This window comes from Dunckerocampus dactyliophorus, chromosome 18 (genome assembly GCF_027744805.1).
Source record: "Dunckerocampus dactyliophorus isolate RoL2022-P2 chromosome 18, RoL_Ddac_1.1, whole genome shotgun sequence".
In the NCBI taxonomy this organism is placed as follows: domain Eukaryota; kingdom Metazoa; phylum Chordata; class Actinopteri; order Syngnathiformes; family Syngnathidae; genus Dunckerocampus; species Dunckerocampus dactyliophorus.
Window position 1 is genome coordinate 17,105,463 of NC_072836.1, and position 21,636 is coordinate 17,127,098.

A 21,636-nucleotide genomic window follows, 5' to 3' on the forward strand; every position below is an offset into this window, starting at 1 on the left:
CGAAATATGACAAATAGATAACTAAGATAAATAAGCATAAAATACTTACAGTCAAACATTATCTAAGGCTCAACAACAGAGAGGATGACACATTCAACATCTGAATGGCAGTAGACTACTAACAAACATTGTTGGTCTTATTTGATGGCGGGTTTCAAATAACACTGCAGGGCGTCGACACCACCTTTCGGAGTATTAATAGATGACACCCTGCAGCATAAACAAATTAAATGGGGGTTTATTGTTTGTTTTTTTTCTCCTGTCATGCTGCTCAGTGAAGTCAACTCTCAAATTTTCTGGCTTGGGAGGTACAATACAGTAGTATCAGAGGCCTAACGGAAGAGACTTGTTTTCTCCTGCCCTGTTGTGTTGAAGCAATTGCTGCTATCCAACAAGCGCTGCATATGTCACACCAAAGTGCTTGCGCAGACGTTGCCTGTGTTCACATCTAATGATCAGATTGCCGTAAGCCTTGCTGCTGTGTGATGCACACACATACACGGGACACGGGAACGCACGGCCGATACCGCTAAAGTCTGCGATGCGCCGATTTAGCAGCGTCTCCTTGTGAAAAAGGCTAATGATGTCGTGTCTGCAGGTTTTTGGGTGTCCCTCCTGGAAGAGGAAGCTGCCCCCTGACCGGGCCTCTGCCTTTTGACCTTATCTACACGGACTACCACGGCCTGCAGCAGATGAAGCAGCACATGGGGCTGTCATTGAAGAAGCACAAGTCAGTACTCTTCTTTAATAAGAGTCCTCATACAGTATGTAATACCTACTTACCTCTTTTAATACGTGTGCAACTCTAACATGGTATGTAACTTTTACCTGTTTGAAATCGACCCTGTCACTTTGCATGCATCAGCAAGTCTCCCGCTGTAGGTGGTGGTGGGGGTGGGGTCCTCTTATGCCTCTTTACATGTTAATCAATGAACCAAATGCAGTTCTCTTGTTTGATGCCTCCTCCTGCACGTTTGTGTGTCATTATGAGAACTGCATTATCATATGAAATACATTTCACACGTCGACGATCACGTGTGCAGCACAGCTACGCACCACAGTGTGTTCCCTGACACTTGAATGTTTTCTGAGACATTTTCTCCAACAGAAAAAGAGACATTTAGTATAAACTAATAATAATAGCACTGGTACTTTCCAGGTGACTCAAAATAGCTTTTTTTATTCATACATTTTATGAAAATTGTTTACCCGAACCACAGCACCCGCCTTGCATCTTTTAAAACATCAGCCCTGCTGGTGGAATGGGTTGCACCTCCCTTTTTTAAGTGCTATGAACGATGTTGTGCTTGCAGCGATTTCTGATTGAATCCCCTTAAAATCGTATAGAGCAGTGTTTCTCAAGCGGTGGGTCAGGGCCCACATTTGGGTGGGTCGCAGAACGCAAGTCAAAACATATTTTGAACTATTTAATCGTCTGAAGTCTTTTTTTTTTTTATACAAATATTTAGAAAATATATTATTGACCTTCTTCGTACACTTGTATACAAATATCACTTTACTATTTTTGTTATAGTTGACATTCCTCCTCTTAAGAGTGTCCTGTAAAATACATTTTGCACATGTGATCGAGTGTGATTTAGATTTTTAAAAAATGACAGGCATGTGTTTTGAAGGCTATTTTTAAATAAAAATACATTTGCATGCTTTTACCTCGGTAAAAGTGGGTCACGACTTAATGGCCATGGGAAAATGTGGGTCCCAGGATGAGACCAGTTGAGAACCCCTGACTGAGCCACAGGTAGTTTTATTGTACAGTGTTCCCTCGTTTATCATGGGGTAGGTTCCCAAAATAGCCCGCAATAAGTGAAAGTACCCCTCACCATACGCTTTTCTCAGACAGGCATGAACATTTTGTCGTATTTCTCTTTAAGTTCAAACCTTCGTTTGAATTTTAATGCTCAACCTGCGAGGTTGGACACAAGAAATTAAGTGACTCGCGTGTATTTCGGCCTTCTGACCATGCCTCTTCATCCTGGCGCCACTCCGCTGAAGTATTTTTGTATCCTTGTTACATATTGCTCCTGTCGTCATAGTTTCCTCCTCCTCCTCCTCCTCCAATCGAAGATGAATTTATTCCTTGATGGCGCCCAACAGCCGCGTAACATCTACCTTCCTTCAGCATGTCCAGAAGTCCAACTTTTTGTGCACTGATTAGCATCTTGCTCTGTCTTTTGAGTGCAGAACGTTTCGTCGATATTGTGGGTTTTGTCGGGGAGAAAACGTGGAAACATACGGAGTTCAGAGTCTCTGCAAGCTGTTTGCTAGCCATCAGACAACAGGAAACACGGTAGTTCGTCACCAAGGAGATTGATTGACAACGGTCTACAGTCAATCAGGACACAGAACACAATGGACGTTCATACGCTGTAAAATAAAAAAAAAAAGCACAAAAATCGCACCAAAAAACCCCCGCAAAACAGCGAGTCCGCGGAAGTTGAATGGCGATGGAGCGCGGGAACACTGTACATTCATCTTTACACAGACATGGATACATAATAAACATTGCTTAGTGTCATTAAGCTGTTCCAGAAGATCCGACTCTACCCGAAACGTACTTTAACTGAATCAGTTTTCCCCCACAAGAAGTACGTAATGTACTGTAAATCCACTTAACTTAAGCCAAACATTTTAACACCAAACAAGTTTTTAGCCTTTTACTATAATAGTTTTACCTGCAGACTTCAAAATGCTGGTTACTTTTTTTGCACGCAAATCGAGGCAAAATCTTTGACGTCAACCGTTACATGGTTACATGCAGTATATGCTGCATATATACTGCATGTAACCGCATTTCATCTTCAAGTAAATGTTGTTGTACTGCATATATTCTATTGAAAAGGTAAATCAATGCTACATTTAGCAGTAATTCACCTTCTACATGATCGCTGTCTATCCATCTGTCAAAGATAAACAGATTGTACTGTAAATGACGACGGTACCTTTCCTCTCCTGACCTGGCCACTGATTTTGGATGCAGGATACGCATGAATCTTCTCAAATTGGATTCCATCAATTGATTTTAGGCTTGTCGGTGTGATCATTGCGTGTTAAGTGCTGATCTAACTGTCTAGCTTGTCCGCCCATTTAAAAGCAATACACCGGCATAACCCAAGCCACAGCAAAACACTGATGTTTTATACCATTTTAAAACAACACTAAACGAATAATAATACAGCAGGTCATCATCCTAAATCAAGATAATTGTTCCTTGCACTGGTCGCAAGAAACTTAAACATGTATAAATCACCTTTATGTGTGTTAGTGTGCCACAGTCTGCTTGGAAGAGCATTTGCCTCGTGCGGTACCACCACAACTCCTTGAATCATTCAGTTTATTGTTCTACGCTCTACATGTAAAGCTTCATGTACAGTAGCTGCTTTATAAATGACATTATTAAAGAAAGGAGGATGAACATAATCACTGCATGCTTAAAAATAATGAGTTAAGTCAAATGAAACACCGAAACTGCACTGGATAAGACCACACAATAAGCTATTCCATTTATATAATAATTATTGATATATTAATTATGTCCCCTATAGGGGGGCATGACAGAAAATAATTGAGATCCACTGGGTTAGGATATAAATACTTTTGGGCTTCACTGTGCCTGTAGATATTATGTTGTTTTGTATGAGCTGCACTGGCAAAAAACAAATGGGGGTTAGTTATTTTTAGCCACCTCATTTATCAAGGTGAGAGTATCTCCAAACAAGCTTTGTTCTTATTATAGCCTCACTTGTGTCACGTTATCCCAGGTGCCGCGTCCGTGTGATCGACACTTTCGGCACTGAGCCAGCGTACAACCACGAGGAGTACGCCACTCTGCACGGCTACAGAACCAACTGGGGCTACTGGAACCTTAACAGCCAACAGTACATGACCATGTTCCGTATGTGGATGTTGGTTTTTTTTATGCGACACTGATTTCTGCTTAGCTCAGAGTCATCTGCAAATCGGGAAACACTAAAGGTCTGCGTGTATGGACACAGTATAGAGTGCATTGTAAGCCGCTATATACAGTGTGTGTGTGTGTGTATATATATATATATATATATATATATATATATATATATATATATATATATATATATATACAGGTATATACGTATACCGTACAAGCCGCACCCACTAAATTTAGAGGAAGAAACAGATTTGTTGTCATAAGCCACACTGGTGTATAAGCCGCACGCGTCCACGTCATAAAATGGGATGTTGTGGCGTGCACGAGTCTGTGAGGACCAATCATGAGCTATCAATAAACTCACAACGAGCTTGTCAACCCATTGGAAATTGCAGTAGGTCATTAATATAACGGTCTAACTCACGGTTTTGTCTTACAAACATTAAAGTCATCACACAGCAGCAACACTCTAACGTTATACCTCAGAAATACAGAAACATGTATCGATACGAGTTTATATTAAAAAAAAACCTCCCAACATTTTAAAGTGTTCCCATAATGAATTTTGTGTGAGAAAACCATTTAATAGAAAGCATAGAAAATGGCGCTGCACTGCTGCAGCCAGCAAGTTACCGGTAAGCAAGTTCACCAAGCTCCCGATCTCATTGCACATCACAGAATCTATTGAATTTGTCCTCTGTGTCGCTAGCGTCTAGTGCCCTCTCGTGGTTGTCGAGGGTAGTGTTCACTCCTTGGTTCATGACAGTCAGTATGAATTCACATTTTAAAAAATGTTAAATTATATATATGTTTTGATATATAGGTCACACCCGACTATAAGTCGCCAGTACCGCCCAAACAAAAAAAAAGTGTGACTAGTCCTGAAAATATGATACTGCAAACAGCTTTCAATTTATGAGGAAATCTGCCATTTTCAGAGCTCCGCAAAACGCTGTTTCATTCAGCTCGACACACTTTTGATTTTATTTTTTTGCAAACCCAAAACTGGACTTGTTCCGTCGTAACCTCAATCGTGTTGTTTGTACCCTTGCAGCTCACACCCCAGACAACTCTTTTATGGGGTTTGTGGCGGAGGAGCTGAACGACACGGCGAGAATGAACATCCAGAGGAACAAAGTCAACAACATGGCTGTCGTCTACGGCAAAGAAGTTAATATGTGGAAGGTTAGTATTGCACAATACATTTTAAATACGGTACACAGTACAATGCCACTTTCAAAATGTGTTGGGGGTGGGGGTAGGAATTTTGCCTGCTTCTCAATGTTAAAAGACAATGATAAAAAAAATGTCTAACAATTTTTTATATTTTATTATGTACACACATTTATAATATACAGTGGTGTGAAAAAGTGTTTGCCCCCTTCCTGATTTGTTTGTCACACTTAAATGTTTCAGATCAACAAATTTCAATATTAGTGAGATGAACTGAGCTTAATTGAGATCTATCTGTCTGGAAAAGGTTCTAAAGCCATTTCTAAAGGTTAGGCCTCCAGCAAACCACAGTGAGAGCAATTATCCACAAATGGTGAAAACATCGACCAGCAGTGAACCTTCCCAGGAGTGGCCAGCCAAACAAAATGACCCCAAGAGCACAGCGACGACTCATCCAAGAGGTCACAAAAGACCCCACAACAACATCAAAAGAACCGCATGCATCCTTTGCTTCAGTTAAAGTCAGTGTTCATGACTCCACCATAAAAAAGACACTGGGCAAACACGGCCTGCATGGCAGAGTTCCAAGACGAAAACTACTGCTGAACAAAAAAAAAACATTCAGGCTCGTCTCACTTTTGCCAGAAAACATCTTGATGATCCCCAAGACCTTCGGGAAAATACTCTGTGGTCTGATGAGACGAAAGTTAAAATTTATGGAAGGTGTGTGTCCCATTACATCTGGCGTAAAAGTAACGCCGCATTTCAGAAAAAGGACATCATACCAACAGTAAGATATGGTGGTGGTAGTGTGACGGTCTGGCTGTTTTGCTGCTTCAGGACCTGGAAGACCTGCTGTGATAAATAGAACCATGAATTCTTCTGTCTACCAAAAAAATCCTAAAGGAGAATGTCCGGCCATCTGTTGGTGACCTCAAGCTGAAACCAACTTGGGTTCTGCAGCAGGACAATGATCCAAAACACACCAGCAAGTCCACCTCTGAATGGCTGAAGAAAAACAGAATGAAGGCTTTGGAGTGGCTTAAATTAAAGTCCTGACCTGAATCCTATTGAGATGCTGTGGCATGACCTTAAAAAGGTTCTTCATGCTGGAAAACCCTCCAATGTGGCTGAATTACAACAATTCTGCAAAGATGAGTGGGCCAAAATCCCTCCACAGCGCTGGAAGAGCCTCATTGCAGTTGTTGCTGCTAAGGGTGGCCCAACCAGTTATTAGGTTTAGGGGGCAATCACTTTTTCACACAGGGCCATGCAGGTTTGTTTGTTTTTTTTCTCCCATTATAAGTTTAATTTAAAAACTGCAATTTGTGTTCAGCAGTGTTATCATTGACTAATTACATCTGTTTGATGATCTGAAACATTTAAGTGACTGTAGTCAAAGATCTAATCCCTCCATTTTTTCACATTTACAAACATTCAGGTCACACAATGTCATCAGTATCAGTTTTCTAACAAAAATAATTTATGCGGATGCTTTCCTGTTGGAATTTGTTGTTAAGAGTGAAACAAAGTGTGTTTAACTCTACCTGTGATTAAAGCACTATAAACCTAAAGCGAGTAGTTTGCTTAATTAAGCTTAATTCTTTGCTCCTATTTAAAAGTTTATATCCAGCAAGTGAGTTCCTTTGCCTGGAGTGTGACCAGAATGTTAAAGCTGTAAGAACATGTTGTTTCTTTATAAAGAGTCTTTTTCCTGGTAAGGTTTCTCACTGGATCTTTGAAGCAAGCCACATTATATCCCCAATGGCTTCTTTTGAATCTGCTTTGTTGCACCACAGCCTTGGCAGTATTTCACAGTTTGGAAAGTTCACATTGTTGAGAGTAAAGTAAAACATATTTCCAGAAAATGCAAAGTCGCACGGGCTTGCGAGGAGTGAGAACGATGGTTGCGCAGCGCTCTTTGAGAGGAAGCATGACCCTTGCTATGTTCTCTTTTTTTCCTCATACAGTTGTTCCTCGTTTATCGCGGTTAATTGGTTCCAGACCTGACCGTGAATTTCCGCAAAGTAGGATTCAATATTAATACATGTGATATTTTTGTAGTAAGAGCAGAGAAAACCTGTTTATGACGTTCGAAGTATATATATTTTTTACCGTTATTAGAGCCCTCTGGACATGAAATAACACCCCTATAGTCACCTTTGCACACGTGTTACCTAATATAGTAGACAAGATAAGCAATTATGAGACATATTAACTCACCGTTAGCATTGGGAAAGTTCCTTGCTGTTGTAGTATCTCGAATGTAATGTGGGTTGATGAGCCTGCAGGGCACCCAGTCTGACATGATCCTGGCATACCGAGCTAACTAGTTAGCTTCCAGTTTATTTATTGTAAACTTCAGAAAGGGTCTGAAATTGAGTGGGGAGGAATGACAAAGTAATAACAAAAATTTACCGCTTCCGCACTGAATGAGAGGAGGACTTTTTTTTCACTATGTCATGTCGGACTCTGCATCCCTGGCTGAAAGTTAAGGTAATGTAATATAAGGCAATGTCTCATTAATGTAACATGACTGACGCCAAGTGACCACAATGCTACATACGACTCGTCTTTCAATACTTTTTGACTGATAAGCCGAAGTCAACCACGAAACAGCAATCTTTTATTAATTTGTTCTTGAAAAAAACGCGATAAAGTGAGAGAGCGATGTTCGAACCGCGAGGGACGACTGTATTACCTTGCTTCTCACCTGTACTGTATATCTTTTTTCTTACATACCTGCTGTGTCGTCATCCCATCATGCACCACTGTCGCATCCAGCTTCACGTAAGTACACCACACAACTCATTTAAATGACTCTTTTTTTGTTGTTTTTTTTTTGCTATTGATTCAGCCTTCACGCCCTCACAAATTCATAAAAATGACCAAAAATAAATAAAAAAAACTTATTATGTTTTTATTTTATTTTTTCATTCACCCTTAGTCGGTAATCATTTGAAAGTGTGTGATAATACAGGTGAACAGCAGGTGAACCGCATATACTCTGTACTGCTGTTTAACAATTTTTACATGTTTGTGTCTTTATGCTTCACTGATGAATGTTTTTCATCAAGCGTTGAGATTGCGCACATTGTTCGGTCGTCCTTGAACGCATCGCCCTTCATCTGTATTATTTTAGTGGGGTATTGTGATGGGACACTTTTTACAGCTGAACTTTCTTTGTAATCTAATAAGCAGGAGAAGAAATAGTCTTAATTAAAAACATGCAACAAAAGACAGGTTGTATCACTCTCGGAAAAAGCTTGATTTGTTGCTAGGAGACATTTTCAATGAAAAGCGAGGGGTAACATTCACATGACATTTATAAATGATTTATGCCTGGAAGACACAGCACGAGTAAATAATTCATAACTTTACTGGGAATCATTTTTTCGAGGGAGACCAATTCTGCTTTACATCAGAATGCATTTCAGTCCTCATTAAAATTCCTCACATCCTTGACGATAACTAGACAATTGTGTCAGTCAGCCTTTGCCTCACACAAGAGAGATCAATACTTTCTGCTTTGGGTTTTCTTTCTTTGCTTTATTTCTGTGTTGATGAGACAGTTTAGCTGAACTGGCTGGTCGCAGCAGTGAGAGATGTTTCATCATACTTAATGAAAGTTTGACTGCTGCACGTACTTCCTAGAAAATTCAGTCACAGTGTAAAATGTTCCTTGAGGGTTCTTGCAGGTTGAGATACAGTCAGTAACATGCATTATTCAGTCTGGGAATGTGTGATATTACTTGTCAGTTTTCAACACAACAACAAGGACGAACAAAAATGAAGACTCGTCAAGTAAAGACATTTTGGATAATTGTCTGCCGAAGGCTCTTTTCTGTTCCAACATGACTTTGTCCAGTAGGCAAGGCGAGGTCCATAAAAGCATGCTTTGATGCTGGTTTGGTGTTGAACAACCTGCATAGAAGCCTGACCTCAACCCCATCAAGCACCCACAGGATGAACTAGAACAGGGTTGAGTCCAAATGTCATCACTATTAGAGCTACTTTGACAAGTATTTGTACTTCCTTTACAAAGCAGATGTCCACTCAAACAGTGCATTCATTGTTTCTATGCTTTTTTGTGGTCATTTGTCATTAAATACAGTAGAGGCATAACATCTGAATTGAACAATATTATTTGACCCTTTGGTGAGCTACCGTATTTTCCGGACCTTAAGTCGCATCAATCAAAAAATGCGTTATGGAGAGGACAAAACATACATAGCTAGTCAACTTTAGCCTATTATTAGTCCAAAAATAGGCATATTTAAGCAGATTTGATGTATTTTTGGCCTAAATTAAGTATTTTCATCCATAAAAATGGCTAAATGAATTTAAATAGAAATATAAGGTGTTGAGAAGACCTGTTGTGATATGTAGTATTCTACACTGGTCACTAGGTGTCAATAATGCTACACTGATGAGACAAGGTCGTAAACAGGTTCTCTATGCTCCAACTACAAAAATATTCCACCCATCCATCTTCTATGCTTATCCTCCCTAAGGTCGTGTGGGTATGCTATCCCAGCTGGCTTCGGGCGAGAGGCGGGGTACACCCTGGGAGAACATGCAAACTCCACACAGAGATGCCCAAGCGGAGATTGGAACCCAGGTCTTCCTGGTCTCCTGACTGTGTGGCTAACATGCTAACCAATATTCCATCTATGAATAATCATTGAATTTGTGTGCCTAACAGCATCACAAGCTCAACTTAATCATTGCGGCCACCGGGTGTTGCCAAAAAACCAACCACTACACTGCTTTCACTTAAAGTCAGCACGTTAAATGATATACGTGCAGTATTTTGATATACAAGTCGCACCTGTGACCAGTGTAGTACTGTGACCGTCCATATAAGTCCATATAGTCGGGAAAATACGGTACTCAAAATGAGGTTGTGAGCTACAGTTATTGCTTGCTGTGTTTTTCCTAAACTACATATATATACTGTATACCAAAAGGGGAAGGAAACATTCCTGTCCATCCTGCATCGCTACATGGAGATCCACGGGACGGTGTACTATGAAACACAGCGCCCTCCGGAGGTACCTGCCTTTGTGAAGAACCACGGCCTTCTCCCTCAGCAGGAACTGCAGCAGCTCCTCAGAAAGGCGAAGGTGGTGTCTCAGAAATGATGAAGTAAATGCGTTCTTTGTGGCTTATAGACGATATTTTGTTCTCTTTCATTTCCCTTCAAAGCTATTCATTGGATTTGGCTTCCCGTATGAAGGCCCCGCCCCTTTGGAGGCCATCGCCAATGGCTGCATATTTCTGCAGCCCAAGTTTAGCCCTCCTCACAGTTCTCTCAATCATGACTTCTTCAGAGGGAAGCCGACCTCCAGGGAGGTAAATTTATCCTGACTCATTCAGAGGGAGGTGAACAGTACTTTTTGTCGCAGCTACGAATGTCTTTTGTGTGTGTGTGTGTGTGTGTGTGTGTGTGTGTTGTGATCACCTTCCAGGTGTCCTCTCAGCATCCTTATGCAGAGCAGTACATCGGCAGGCCGCACGTCATCACTATCGACTTCAATAACTCACATGAGTTTGATGCAGCCATTCGTGACATCATGAAGATCGACGTAGGTTTGCAAGCCCATTAAGCAAAGCTGTGGCCCTCACATGTTATTATCCTCCACAGTAGTACACTACAGCATGCAGGGGAAGAAAGATTAGTCTCCCCTTCATATTTGACCCACTTTTGAAGCGTCAGCCTTTTAATAGAGCTCTTCATCACGGCATTAGACAGTACAGGAAAATGCTTTGCTGGCTGCCTCGCCGCTTTCTGCATTGCTAATTGCTTGACAGCGTCCCTGCATGGCGCAGCAAAAGGAGTCGGAGAAAGCCAAGCTTATTTAATCCTCCGTGTCTCAGCAGTTAGAGAATGTATAGCATTGTCCTCATTGACTCGCAAGAGCTCAATCACTGGGAGCCAAACGCATCCTCGTGCGAGTGTTGCCCTGTGTTTAAAGACTGACTCATGTTTAATAGATTTTTCTTCTTGCAACGACAAGTGTTGGCTTTGACCAATAGACTGTAAGTTACCATCACCAATCACAGTAAATGCATCAGGAGCCATAAAATGCTGACATGCAGCATGCAGCGTTTGCCTGTAAACACACGTCTAACAAGATAAGTCGCACAAATTTAAAAAAAAAACATGTCATGTCAGTTTACTAGCGAGGGGCAAGCGCTTTTGCTTTGTGAATTTAATCTTGTGGTAAATCCCATGAACTTTTCAAGTTAACATGGCTAACTTGTTGACACATCCGGCAGTAAACTTGAGCTGTGGTGTCTGTGAGCTCCCACGGGAAATATGAGGCTCTTTAACAGCTAAATTGCTCCGCCGGCTCCATCCGCTAATTGCCGTGGCTAAAAATGTCACCTTGGGACCTGGGAGGGAACCGAAACAAGAAGTCGAATGCCTGGACAACCAAATAACGTCCCTTACCTCATTAAAAAGATGTGTAAAGCTGCATGGGGTATCGAAATGTCTGTAGGTTCCTCACTAGGAATGACTGTCCTAATAGATTTGACTTTACTGATAGACATAGCATAAAGAGAGGGTTCATCAGTTTGGCACATATGAAGTAGATTCCCCACAAAGGAATTACCACTACCACTAACAACATTCATCATATAGTTTTAGATTTTATGTTATTACGGTTAATCGGTAGGATTCCTTATTTGAAATGGAATATTGTCGTAGTTACAGCATAGAAAACTTGTTTACAACCTTTTAAATATGTTTTTTAACATTATTAGAGCCCTCTAGACATAAAGTAGCACCCCTATAGTCACCTTTACCCAATAGAGTAGACATAATAAGAGACAATAAGAAATTTAAGATATAAATAAGACTCATGCTTGCGTGTGTTGCTGTAAATGTCCCCCGGTCCTCAGTGAGGGGCTGACAGGAAGTGACGTTCAGTGTTGAGTTTCAGCTTGGCGTAGGTTATGGTTGCAGTAGCTGGTATTAGGGATTATTGTGCCTGTTGTGAGATCATTCAAACCTGCAATAAAAGACTGTTGTTCCGGCCATCAAGTCTGGTGCTCACCAAACATGACAGTTACATTATTGACACCTAGTGACCAGTGTAGAATACTGCATGTCATCACGTCTTTGAATGTGTCTTCTGCATGTCTTATATTTGTATTTTAGTTTGTTTAGCCCGTAGGTGTTCATTCTTTGCTCTTTTTTCCCCCCATTTTTGCAGTTTTTTTTTAATTTTCTCAATATTTAAACCTTCTTTTTAAATCTTCATAAATTTTCTTTATTCCTATAATGTACATTTTTCTCCAACCTAATTTTCCAATAATGACAACTATATTTTGTTTTGTTTGTTTCACATAATATTACAACCTTTTTTTTTTTTAACTTACTTTAAAAAAGTTTTTAAACTTTTTTAAAGTCACGTGATTTTTCTTCATTATATCATTAGTTTGTTCTCGTAAAATTGTGACTTTTTTTTCAATATTTTGACTTCATTGTTGTAAAATTACTACTGATTTTTCTTTGCTGTTTTCTTGTTAAATTCTGTTTTTAGAATGTGCAGCAGGCCAATAATAAACAAACAAAAAAAAACAGCCACAAGCCACGGGGCCTCAAAAGGCCCCCGTCCTCCACTTTGGACACTCCTAATTTAGACATTTTTATGCTTGAAAATGCTTACTGGAAAATATGTAAAACTGGCTTAAATATTCATGTTTTTTTACTAATAATAGGTAGTATTCAATTACAAAACAGCATGATTTATTAATTAGTATATTTTTTTGAAAAACTGTGATCGCGTGAAGCTGCAAAATTTGAAGCGCAAAGTGGCGAGGGATTACTGTATTTTATTTCACTGTGTTGAAGGGGTTCTTCCATAAATACCTACATAAGTTACTAAATAGGGGAGTAAGCCACCATGACAGGGATTTAGACCAGATTGTGCTATGGGGAGCTGACTGGACCCCTCCTGCCTATAAAATAAATATTACATGATAGTATGCATTTGCTCCTTCAAAGCAGACAACATGAAATGCGCCTCGCTGCCACTTCTAAGAAAGTGTTGGCAAAAAACACAAAAGAAAAGGGCCAACTATTGATCTGCGTTGTCTTGATGAATTTCAATACGTGGCGTGCCGTCAACAGCCAGACAATGATTGACAGGCTTTAACCGCAATGTTAATAACAGCCCCCGAAGGACTCAGTACCCAGTCACTTTAATCCCCGTTTTTGACATATTGATGAAGTCGTCACTAAAAATAATGAAATCAATTTTCAAAGCTGTCCCCCGTGATGTATTAGGTCATTGATTTTAATGCGGAACGATATAAGCCTTTCACAATTACGCTAATGAATATGTCAGCGTTGATTAACTATCATGCTCGGTGGCAGTAATTACATTGGCTTGGTTCTGTAGAAACACAACGCCCACTGTTCTTTCAGCTGTGCTCACATCTGTCTGTGCAGGTGGAGCCCTTCCTTCCCTATGAGTACACGTGTGAGGGGATGCTGGAAAGAATCCATGCCTACATTCAGAACCAGGTGGGTCAGTGTGGAACGGGTGCCAGCCAAAGTATGTTGGTAAACGTCACTCCCCGATGCCTTCAGAGTCGCGCTGGACATCGAGCTGACAGCTTTAAGCTCGATGCTCAGCACTCTTGACTCTCGTTTGTCGGACGGCGGTTTGAGCCTCACTCAAAGTATTCAACTAACGTGATCGTTATTGTGCAATTTCCAGCACGACGACATATTTCCTTCCCCGCAGAATCTGCCCCATTGAAAGCATCTGTTATCGTCCAATCGCGGTTAAGAACAAACAACGAATGCGTGGCTTACATTTGCTGTGTCAGCACTTTTTTTCTGCAACTAACTGGCAACACACTGGTCTTATTTTATCTTTAAAAAAGCCAAAACAATTCAAAATACATTCATAGTATTTGTCAAACGTAATCGATTGTTACATTGTTAAAATGGCATTTTATTTTGCGAAGACACTAAACAGTGCTTATGACTTGGAAGGACTCGAAAATCTCAGTTTCGGACTTCAGACTGGACTCGACCTGTCTTGTCATGACTTGGACTTTCACGTCAATACTTGAGACTTGACTTAAGACTTGCAAAACACTGACTTGCTCCCCCCTCTTCTGCCTGCCAACGACAGTCGTTCTATTATTATTATTCATGTAGCTCAAGTGCGGCGGAATATCAGAAAGGTGACGCGACAGTTCTACACAACAGCAAACATGTAGAATTTGGCCCTTTACTGTGTTTAAAGTGTATATTTTCCTGACACACACACACACACACACACACACACACAAACAACTGGCCCAGCACCTCTGATCGGTGCAAAGTCAGCCTTGTTGTTTTTTCCACTTACCGTTTCTATATTTTTCTGTATTTTTTTGTCGTGTCACTCACATCTCTGACTTGTTTTTCTATCTCTTTTGGCACTGTGGCTTCCTCTTGACCACCGCGTGTTTGGTCATATTTTATTCATCGGTGGCTGCTCCGCCTCTTCCACTTTGCTTTAATGTTTGTGTGCACCTCGATGCAATGCACAGGTGAGTCGTACTCGCGTTTGCATTGCACTAATTTTGTTAGTTTGCTCTTGTAGGAAGCTATGGGTTTGCATGTAAAGAGTAGTCCGTCAACCCAAATGAGCAGAGCAACACATTGGTTGTTAAAAATAGAAATGTCTGACTCTTTATGTTTTAAACATGGGAGGACAGGATATGCAGAGAGACTGGAAGACTAGTTATTGCCTGTGGGCACTGGAGCCGCTTTAATAAACGGCTCTGGGGGCCATAGGGACATGTCAGAAAAATGTTATTACCTGAGTCTTATGAATAGCTCCTGCTGGAGGAGGGAATCTAATCCGAGCTCTCACAGGAGCGTAATTCTGCTTTCAATTCTCATTGTTGTTGAGCGGAATAACTGAATTCGTAATATTGCCTGGAAGTTTGACAAGCACCTTTGTATTGTATTGTGTTGTGTTGTGAGGTTTTTTCCACTCGTATGGTCAGGGCTCATGTTAACATGCTGTTTGTCACTGCTTGCTTGTGGGGTTTTTCCTTACAGACGGGTCAACGTGTTAGCACGTTCATGCATGTGACGACTGGTCGTTTCATCTGTGCACCTGCAGGACTTTTGTTCTCCTGAAGCTCCGTTTCCTCCAGTCAACTCTTCTCGCATCTGGCAGGGCAGCCCACTCGCTCCTTTCATGCTGCTGCCCAACTCCAGCATCCTAACGTGGGCCTCCAACGCCACCTCCCACTCATCCTGGCCTCCCCTCAGTGCACTGCAGCTCTTGGCTTCGCTGCAGGGCCAATCGTGCGTGAAGGCCTGCCAGGACGTCGGGTTAATCTGCGAACCCGCCTTGTATCGCTTCATCAACATAAAGGAAGCCTTCAACGCGTAAGATGTGCTTTCGTTTGAACTTTGTTTAAATGCGGCTTGTGCGATGGTATCTAACGTTAAGATCGTGGCAGCATTCTAGCAAACATTAACTGTTATCGCTGCCAAATGGTATAGTTGGGCTTGCATCGGAACAGATACACCTGGAAACCTTACAACTTCAAAAGATATAATACACTGCCATACTCCATCTTGCTCAAAGGGCACTTTCATTTTGTTTTCACCACAGGTGCGAAGGCAAGGTGGCGGCGACAGCTGCATATTATATTCCTGTTACACAACGCACGCACTAGCCAATGTGTTTAAGAATTTGACATGGCAAACAAAGGTCACCACCGGAGTTGTTCTTTCTTCTTGACATCTGGTTATTTATTACGAGAAGAAAAAAAACAACTCTTTATAGAAGAAAATGTTATGTTCTTCCAATTCCGCTCTTGTTGTTACATAGAACTGCCAATTCTCTTTATACCAATCAACCAAATTGACTGTAACATGGAAAGATCCGCCCTGTACCGTATTTTGTGGACTATAATGCGTCATAATGAGGGGGAAAAAAAAACATAAGTCACGCTGGACTGTCAGTTCCGTTTATGGGTATTTATGATGAAGCTGTCATCAGAGTGAGCTTTTTTTTTTTTTTAGGGGTGTCACACAACAATCAATTCACAAGAAGACGAAGCCAGAGGGAGGGGGCAATGTTTACACCAACAAGAAGACCAACTAAAAGCTACAGAAGCTGAAATAAGCGAAGCTTTTAAGTGTATGGGTACAATAAAGACTCACCTGTTTAATAAATGTTCTCAAAGATGACACTTTTAATACGTAACATGACGCCTGAACGCATCCCGGTGTGTACAAGTGTACCAAAAAGCCGTACTTCAACACCCAAACTTAATTTTTGTATTCACAAATGAATGAAAATAGGCTGAAAATCATACGTGTGTATTTAGTTAGTCAGTGGATGACACAGCAGCTACAATCTCCACGCTAAGACATCATATAGTAGTTGTTGCACATTACTTACAGACACACAATGCCAACAAAAAGCATCCAGTATGCTCTGCATCAGGGGTGTCCAAAACTTTTCTACTGATAAATGAAAGGAAAGGGCCACTTTGATATTTTGTAAACATATCAAACACATATCATCTCCGCTTTGTGATATAGGTGAAAAAGCACATTATTAGCATTTTTTTTTGTTTTTTTTTGCATTTTTCTTTCTTGTAGTCAATTTTCTTGTTATTATAAATTGATTCCCATAATATTTTGACTTTATTCTTGTAATATTGAGTATGAGTTTTTTCTCAACCTAATTTTCCAAAAATTATGACTTTGTTTGTTTTGGTTTCTCCTAACATTACGACTTAAAAAAAAAAATGTTCTTTAATATTTGAACTCTATGCTACAAAAATGACTTTATTTTTCCTCATATTACAAGTTTATTCTAAAATTACAGCTTTTTCCGCATTAGAACACAACCTTTTTCTCTTAATAGTATTCTCGTAAAATTGCAGCTGTTTTTTCCTTTTCCACAAAAAATGTGACTTATAGTCTGGAGTTTTTATTATTTTCAAATCCCAAAAAACTGGCCAAATGGCGGTCGACCGTCATCCTGAAATGGATTGTGGTTCATTTTGGAGGTCCACTGTATATATTATTTTGCAAGCTCTTGTAAATGCATCAGGATGAATCATTTCAAAATATTTATTTTAACTTAGCACACCGTTTCCTCCACCTGTGTCTTTTCTTTCAAGGCTGGACTTCCAGTGTGCAGGGTTGGACTCGGAGATGAATCATTTCTTTCCCGCCTTCTCAGCAGAACATGCTGAATGTGGCCTCCAGCAGGACCCGCTGCTGTTCAGCTGCGCAGGCGCCAGTGCCAAATACCAGCGACTTTGCCCCTGTAGGGACTATCGAGACGGTCAGGTGGCACTGTGCAGAGACTGCTTATGACCAGGACAGGCCCGATCCTGTTATCCCAGCTCTTCTTTGATGAGGTAGCTTGAGGTCAAACATTTTGTTTTGACCTTATCTTACCAAAGCAGGTAAGGTTCAGAAAAATTCTCAGGGATTTGCATGATTGTAATTTTAATCTGGTAGGCTTTGAGCCTCAGTCTAAAGGTTTACACGGTTGCTTTGGGACCATATGAGACGTTATTGATAGAAGCTGCGATATGCTGGACCTGTAAGAATCGGAACAAATTCCCACGGAATTGCTTAAAACTCTTCAGCGTGTTTACTTAATAATATTGTGTGAATTCTTTCAGTTCTCATCGTGAATATTTATTTGTACCAGATGCACCCAAAGCAAATTTCACCATGTTGAGATGTACTATTTTCCGTGTCTTGTATTTATTTGTACATAAGCATTGGTTTAATAAAATACCGCCAAAATGTCATCATTTGTGAGTGAACATAATTAGAAGTCACCAGTGTAAAAACATAATACATGTTGATGCACAGCATAATGTTGTCAACTATAAAACTGACAGCAGTATTTTTCATATATTGACCCACTAGCAAAGTACAGCAACTGAAAGCAACGTGTGTGTACATAGAATTAGTTTTGTTTTGGGCTCTGGATACTTATCACACTACTTGCTAGTTTCTTTCAAAAGGAAAACATACACAGTCCGTTTATTTGCACTTAAAATTCAATCACTAATTTCCGCACTTTATTCGACGGTCCTTGAACGCACCCCAGTTTTGTGCTACGACACAAAAGTGAAGCCTATTCCTCACTTTCTACGCTGCCACAGTTAGATGTGTATTTCCTTTTCTTCTACCGCCTCGTCTTTGTTCCCGAATGCAAACAGGTGAGCTTTGATAACATCACGACGCCTGTTTGTTGCTGCATTTTCCGTTAGCTAGCTAGCGCTAGCAGGTGGAATGAACAATTTTGCATTTTTTGCAAGGTGGGAGTAGGGGGTCTCAAACCATCTTAATTTGATTAAAACAACCTCATTAAGGAACATTCGCAGCGAAATTTATTTTGTTATGGACGGGTATGTGTCGGTTTTTATAACTGACATGTTTCACTAAAAGAAATACATCTTTAAAACGCCACAAAAGCCTCGGTGCCCCCCTGTGCTATTGGTTGTACAACAGTCCCACAACCGTAATAATAAACTATATTAATACTTCTAAGACTGTGGCAATCTAAATGAGACTTTGTGACACATCCCTCGCATTGGATGTCATGTTGTGACCAGCCAGTTGATGTAGAGCTACAGTATGTCAAATCAGAGTTTGTGATGTATTCACCCACACACTGCTTTGAGATGTGGGAAGAAGTCAACCTGTGGATGTTTGCTTTGCATCAAAAGATCTTTGTGTGTCTCGCAAGCTCCAGTCTGACTCTCATTGTCTGAGGTGAGGAAAAGTGCAAGCGCACCCAATGTGAGCTTTTGGCTTCTGGTGCTTCATAACATTGCCAATGTAAACTCACAGCACTGGCTTTAAGCCACAAAACCTGAAATAATTTCAGGCTGTTTTACACTTTCATCGATTTGACCTGATGTCCCCAATATTCAATGTGAAACATGAAAAGTATGCCCCTCAGTGTAGTGTGCGCGCCATTGTTGTAACTGAAAGTGTTCAATGAAGTTTAATGTCCATCTGTTTCGATTAAAAATGAATATTCAAAGTTTGACACAGTGGCGGCAATGTCACTTACCCGATGAGCTGCTCATCCATGGAAGCCCTTCTCACAAGATAAGAGGATTTTAATGAGCCTGCCTCTAAAGACGGAGTCAGAGTTCTTCTTTCTTTCTTTTGATGATGGAGTCTCTTTGATTGATAGCGGCATCTCACAATACGCCAATTTCTCTTCTTCGGTTTAAAGACTCTGGCCAGTATTGAATTTCATCTGGAGCCTCAGAAACCAAAGAGAAAAATGATGTGCTGCATGTGTGATGCTGTGGCCGTTACGGAAGGCCTTCAGACTTTTAAGCTTTGCCTCAATTTGTGACGATACTGAAGAAAAAGTCTGGGTTTAAAAAAAAAAAAAAAAAAAAAAAGCTCCAAAGCTCTGCCCCCATTTAAGTACATTTCTATTCAGCTCCACGGAGCTCATTTCTAATGTTATCATTCTTCCACTTGAACGCTTTCCTTCATTTTATGTCAGGTCAGGTTACATGCCAACCACTGACTGATGACAGTCATTTGTGGGATATTTTTGTACTTTGTGGCCACAAAGCAGGTTACTGCGCCTTGCGCCGCCTTGTTCTGATCAACAAATTATTGCAGCAACCAGTATTCACCTCCCCTAACTCAATGTTCCTTGGGTAATACGTGACCACTGTTAGTAGCTACTGGCTGTCCCAGAAGTCACTGGATGAGCTCATCATCTAATTTGCATATTATTTGCATATGATGATGGAACAGATGCTGTAAGAAAAAAGAATAACCTCGCAGGCGTGACAAAAATTGAATAAAAACACCTTAATGAAGTTTAGAACTCCAAAAAATTTGATTCTTGGTTTATTAATGTAAAATTGGCCATCACTTCATCAAAATAAAATAGCTTTAATATTTAATCTCAGCCAGCGCCTCTCAAAGTCTAGACAGCGTAATAATTACATACGGACTCGCCTCCAGCCTCCACCCTTTATCTTGCAGTTAGGCTTACTTGTTTAATTTATCACACAGCGTTCTCCCATCACACGTTCTGACACACTGACAGGTAAGTGGCCAAGTCCAAATGAGTCTTAAGTGTAATGAGTAGTCACTTAGATGCAATAATATTTACGTTTTAGATCAGGGAGAGATCCACACTGGCGGCATCGCGCCTTGCACACAAGTGATTAATTTGCACTTTGGATGCGTAGAGCTCCAATATGCTCTCAGTGTGCCACGGGAGCTGACTGTGCACTGACCGCTTGTGACTGCTTCGGGGCAGGGCGGACCTCTCAGCAGCTCAGTGAGAAGAGAAACTGCTGAACAATACGTGCTTTCACTTTTAAGTCTCCCAATACCAGAAAAGTCTCCAACAACGCCAGGAAGAGTCGCTAGATTTGTCGCTTTTGAGAAAATGTGTCGCCAAGGGGGTTTGGAAAGTCACCGAAGTCGCCTGGTGTGTAGAAATGTATCAAACAGCCGCATATTAACACCCAAACTTAATTTTTGCATTCACAAATGAATTAAAATGGACAAAAAAATCATACATGTATATTTAGTTAGTCAGTGGTTGACACAGCCGCCACAATATCCAAGCTAGACATAATCTGTGTCCTAATTAACACTGTTGTCTAAAATATGACATTTCTCAATGTACACAGGTATCATACATTGGTATTTACACATTACTTACAGACACATTGTCTCAACAAAAAGCATCCGGTATGCTCTGTATCATTCAATTTGTGTGCCTAACTGCGTCACAACAAGATCAGCTCTATGAATGATTGCGGCCTCTAGGTGACGGCATTTACATATGTCGTACCTGACTAATAGGACCAGCCAAATTATGGGGAAAAGAAAGTTTGACTTATAGTCTGCAAAATATGTTAATCACTCTTCCCGTGCAGCAGATACAGCATCGTTGTAGCGGTGACGATTTGTCCATGGACGATCACTGTCAGGTCAGAGCTGCATAGTTCACATTCTTCTAATCCTTTCATCCTTTTACTCAATTAGTCCCATGACTCATTAGTATGGATGACAAATTGGTGATGACTGTAGCCGCCGTCTGCACATGGTGCCCCACTGCTGCCTTCCACTAAGCATGGAATGAAAGCTTTTCTGTTAGTTTTTTTTGTTGTCTTTGTCGTGTATGCACAGCCACTTCTTTAATCCAATGGGTGCCAGAACAATATTTAATAGAGTAGCTCTTTAAAAAGAACTGCAAGTAGTTTGAGTGGCATGAGAAAGCCAACCAGATGTTTTTAAATAACTGCTAAAGCTTTGTTCGTAATTTATCTCTGAGGTATTTCCCAACGGGCCGTGTTCTTATTTGATGTTCGACACACACGTCCTGTCTTGCTGTTCGGATGAACATGCAGCACGCTCTCGTCTTTTACTGCAAATCATCCTCTGCGACACCCTTAAAATAGGAACACACAAGTTTGCTCCAAAAGTGTCCTGACCAGGAGGTGAACAGACTCCGGCAAGAGATGCATATTGC

The 21,636-nt window shown here is 40.7% G+C and overlaps 2 protein-coding genes across 3 annotated transcripts in view; both read left to right on the forward strand.

Annotated features, from left to right (window-relative positions):
* The window catches only part of LOC129170779 (alpha-1,6-mannosylglycoprotein 6-beta-N-acetylglucosaminyltransferase B-like), a 73,038-nt gene extending 55,127 nt beyond the window's left edge, over nt 1–17,911 (forward strand). For both annotated transcript variants that reach the window (XM_054758764.1, XM_054758765.1), the window contains exons 11-20: nt 599–730; nt 3,780–3,913; nt 4,980–5,110; nt 7,883–7,888; nt 10,069–10,224; nt 10,307–10,453; nt 10,570–10,686; nt 13,563–13,637; nt 15,241–15,512; nt 17,267–17,911. In XM_054758764.1, the coding sequence (XP_054614739.1) occupies nt 599–730; nt 3,780–3,913; nt 4,980–5,110; nt 7,883–7,888; nt 10,069–10,224; nt 10,307–10,453; nt 10,570–10,686; nt 13,563–13,637; nt 15,241–15,512; nt 17,267–17,465 (1,369 nt within the window). In that variant the 3' untranslated portion in view covers nt 17,466–17,911. The remainder of the gene's footprint in view (nt 1–598; nt 731–3,779; nt 3,914–4,979; nt 5,111–7,882; nt 7,889–10,068; nt 10,225–10,306; nt 10,454–10,569; nt 10,687–13,562; nt 13,638–15,240; nt 15,513–17,266) is intronic.
* A 145-nt stretch (nt 17,912–18,056) lies between these two features.
* LOC129171452 (SEC14-like protein 1) overlaps nt 18,057–21,636 on the forward strand; it is a 29,975-nt gene continuing 26,395 nt past the window's right edge. The window contains 1 exon segment of the mRNA XM_054760122.1: nt 18,057–18,328. The gene's annotated coding sequence lies outside the window, so the exon portion shown is untranslated.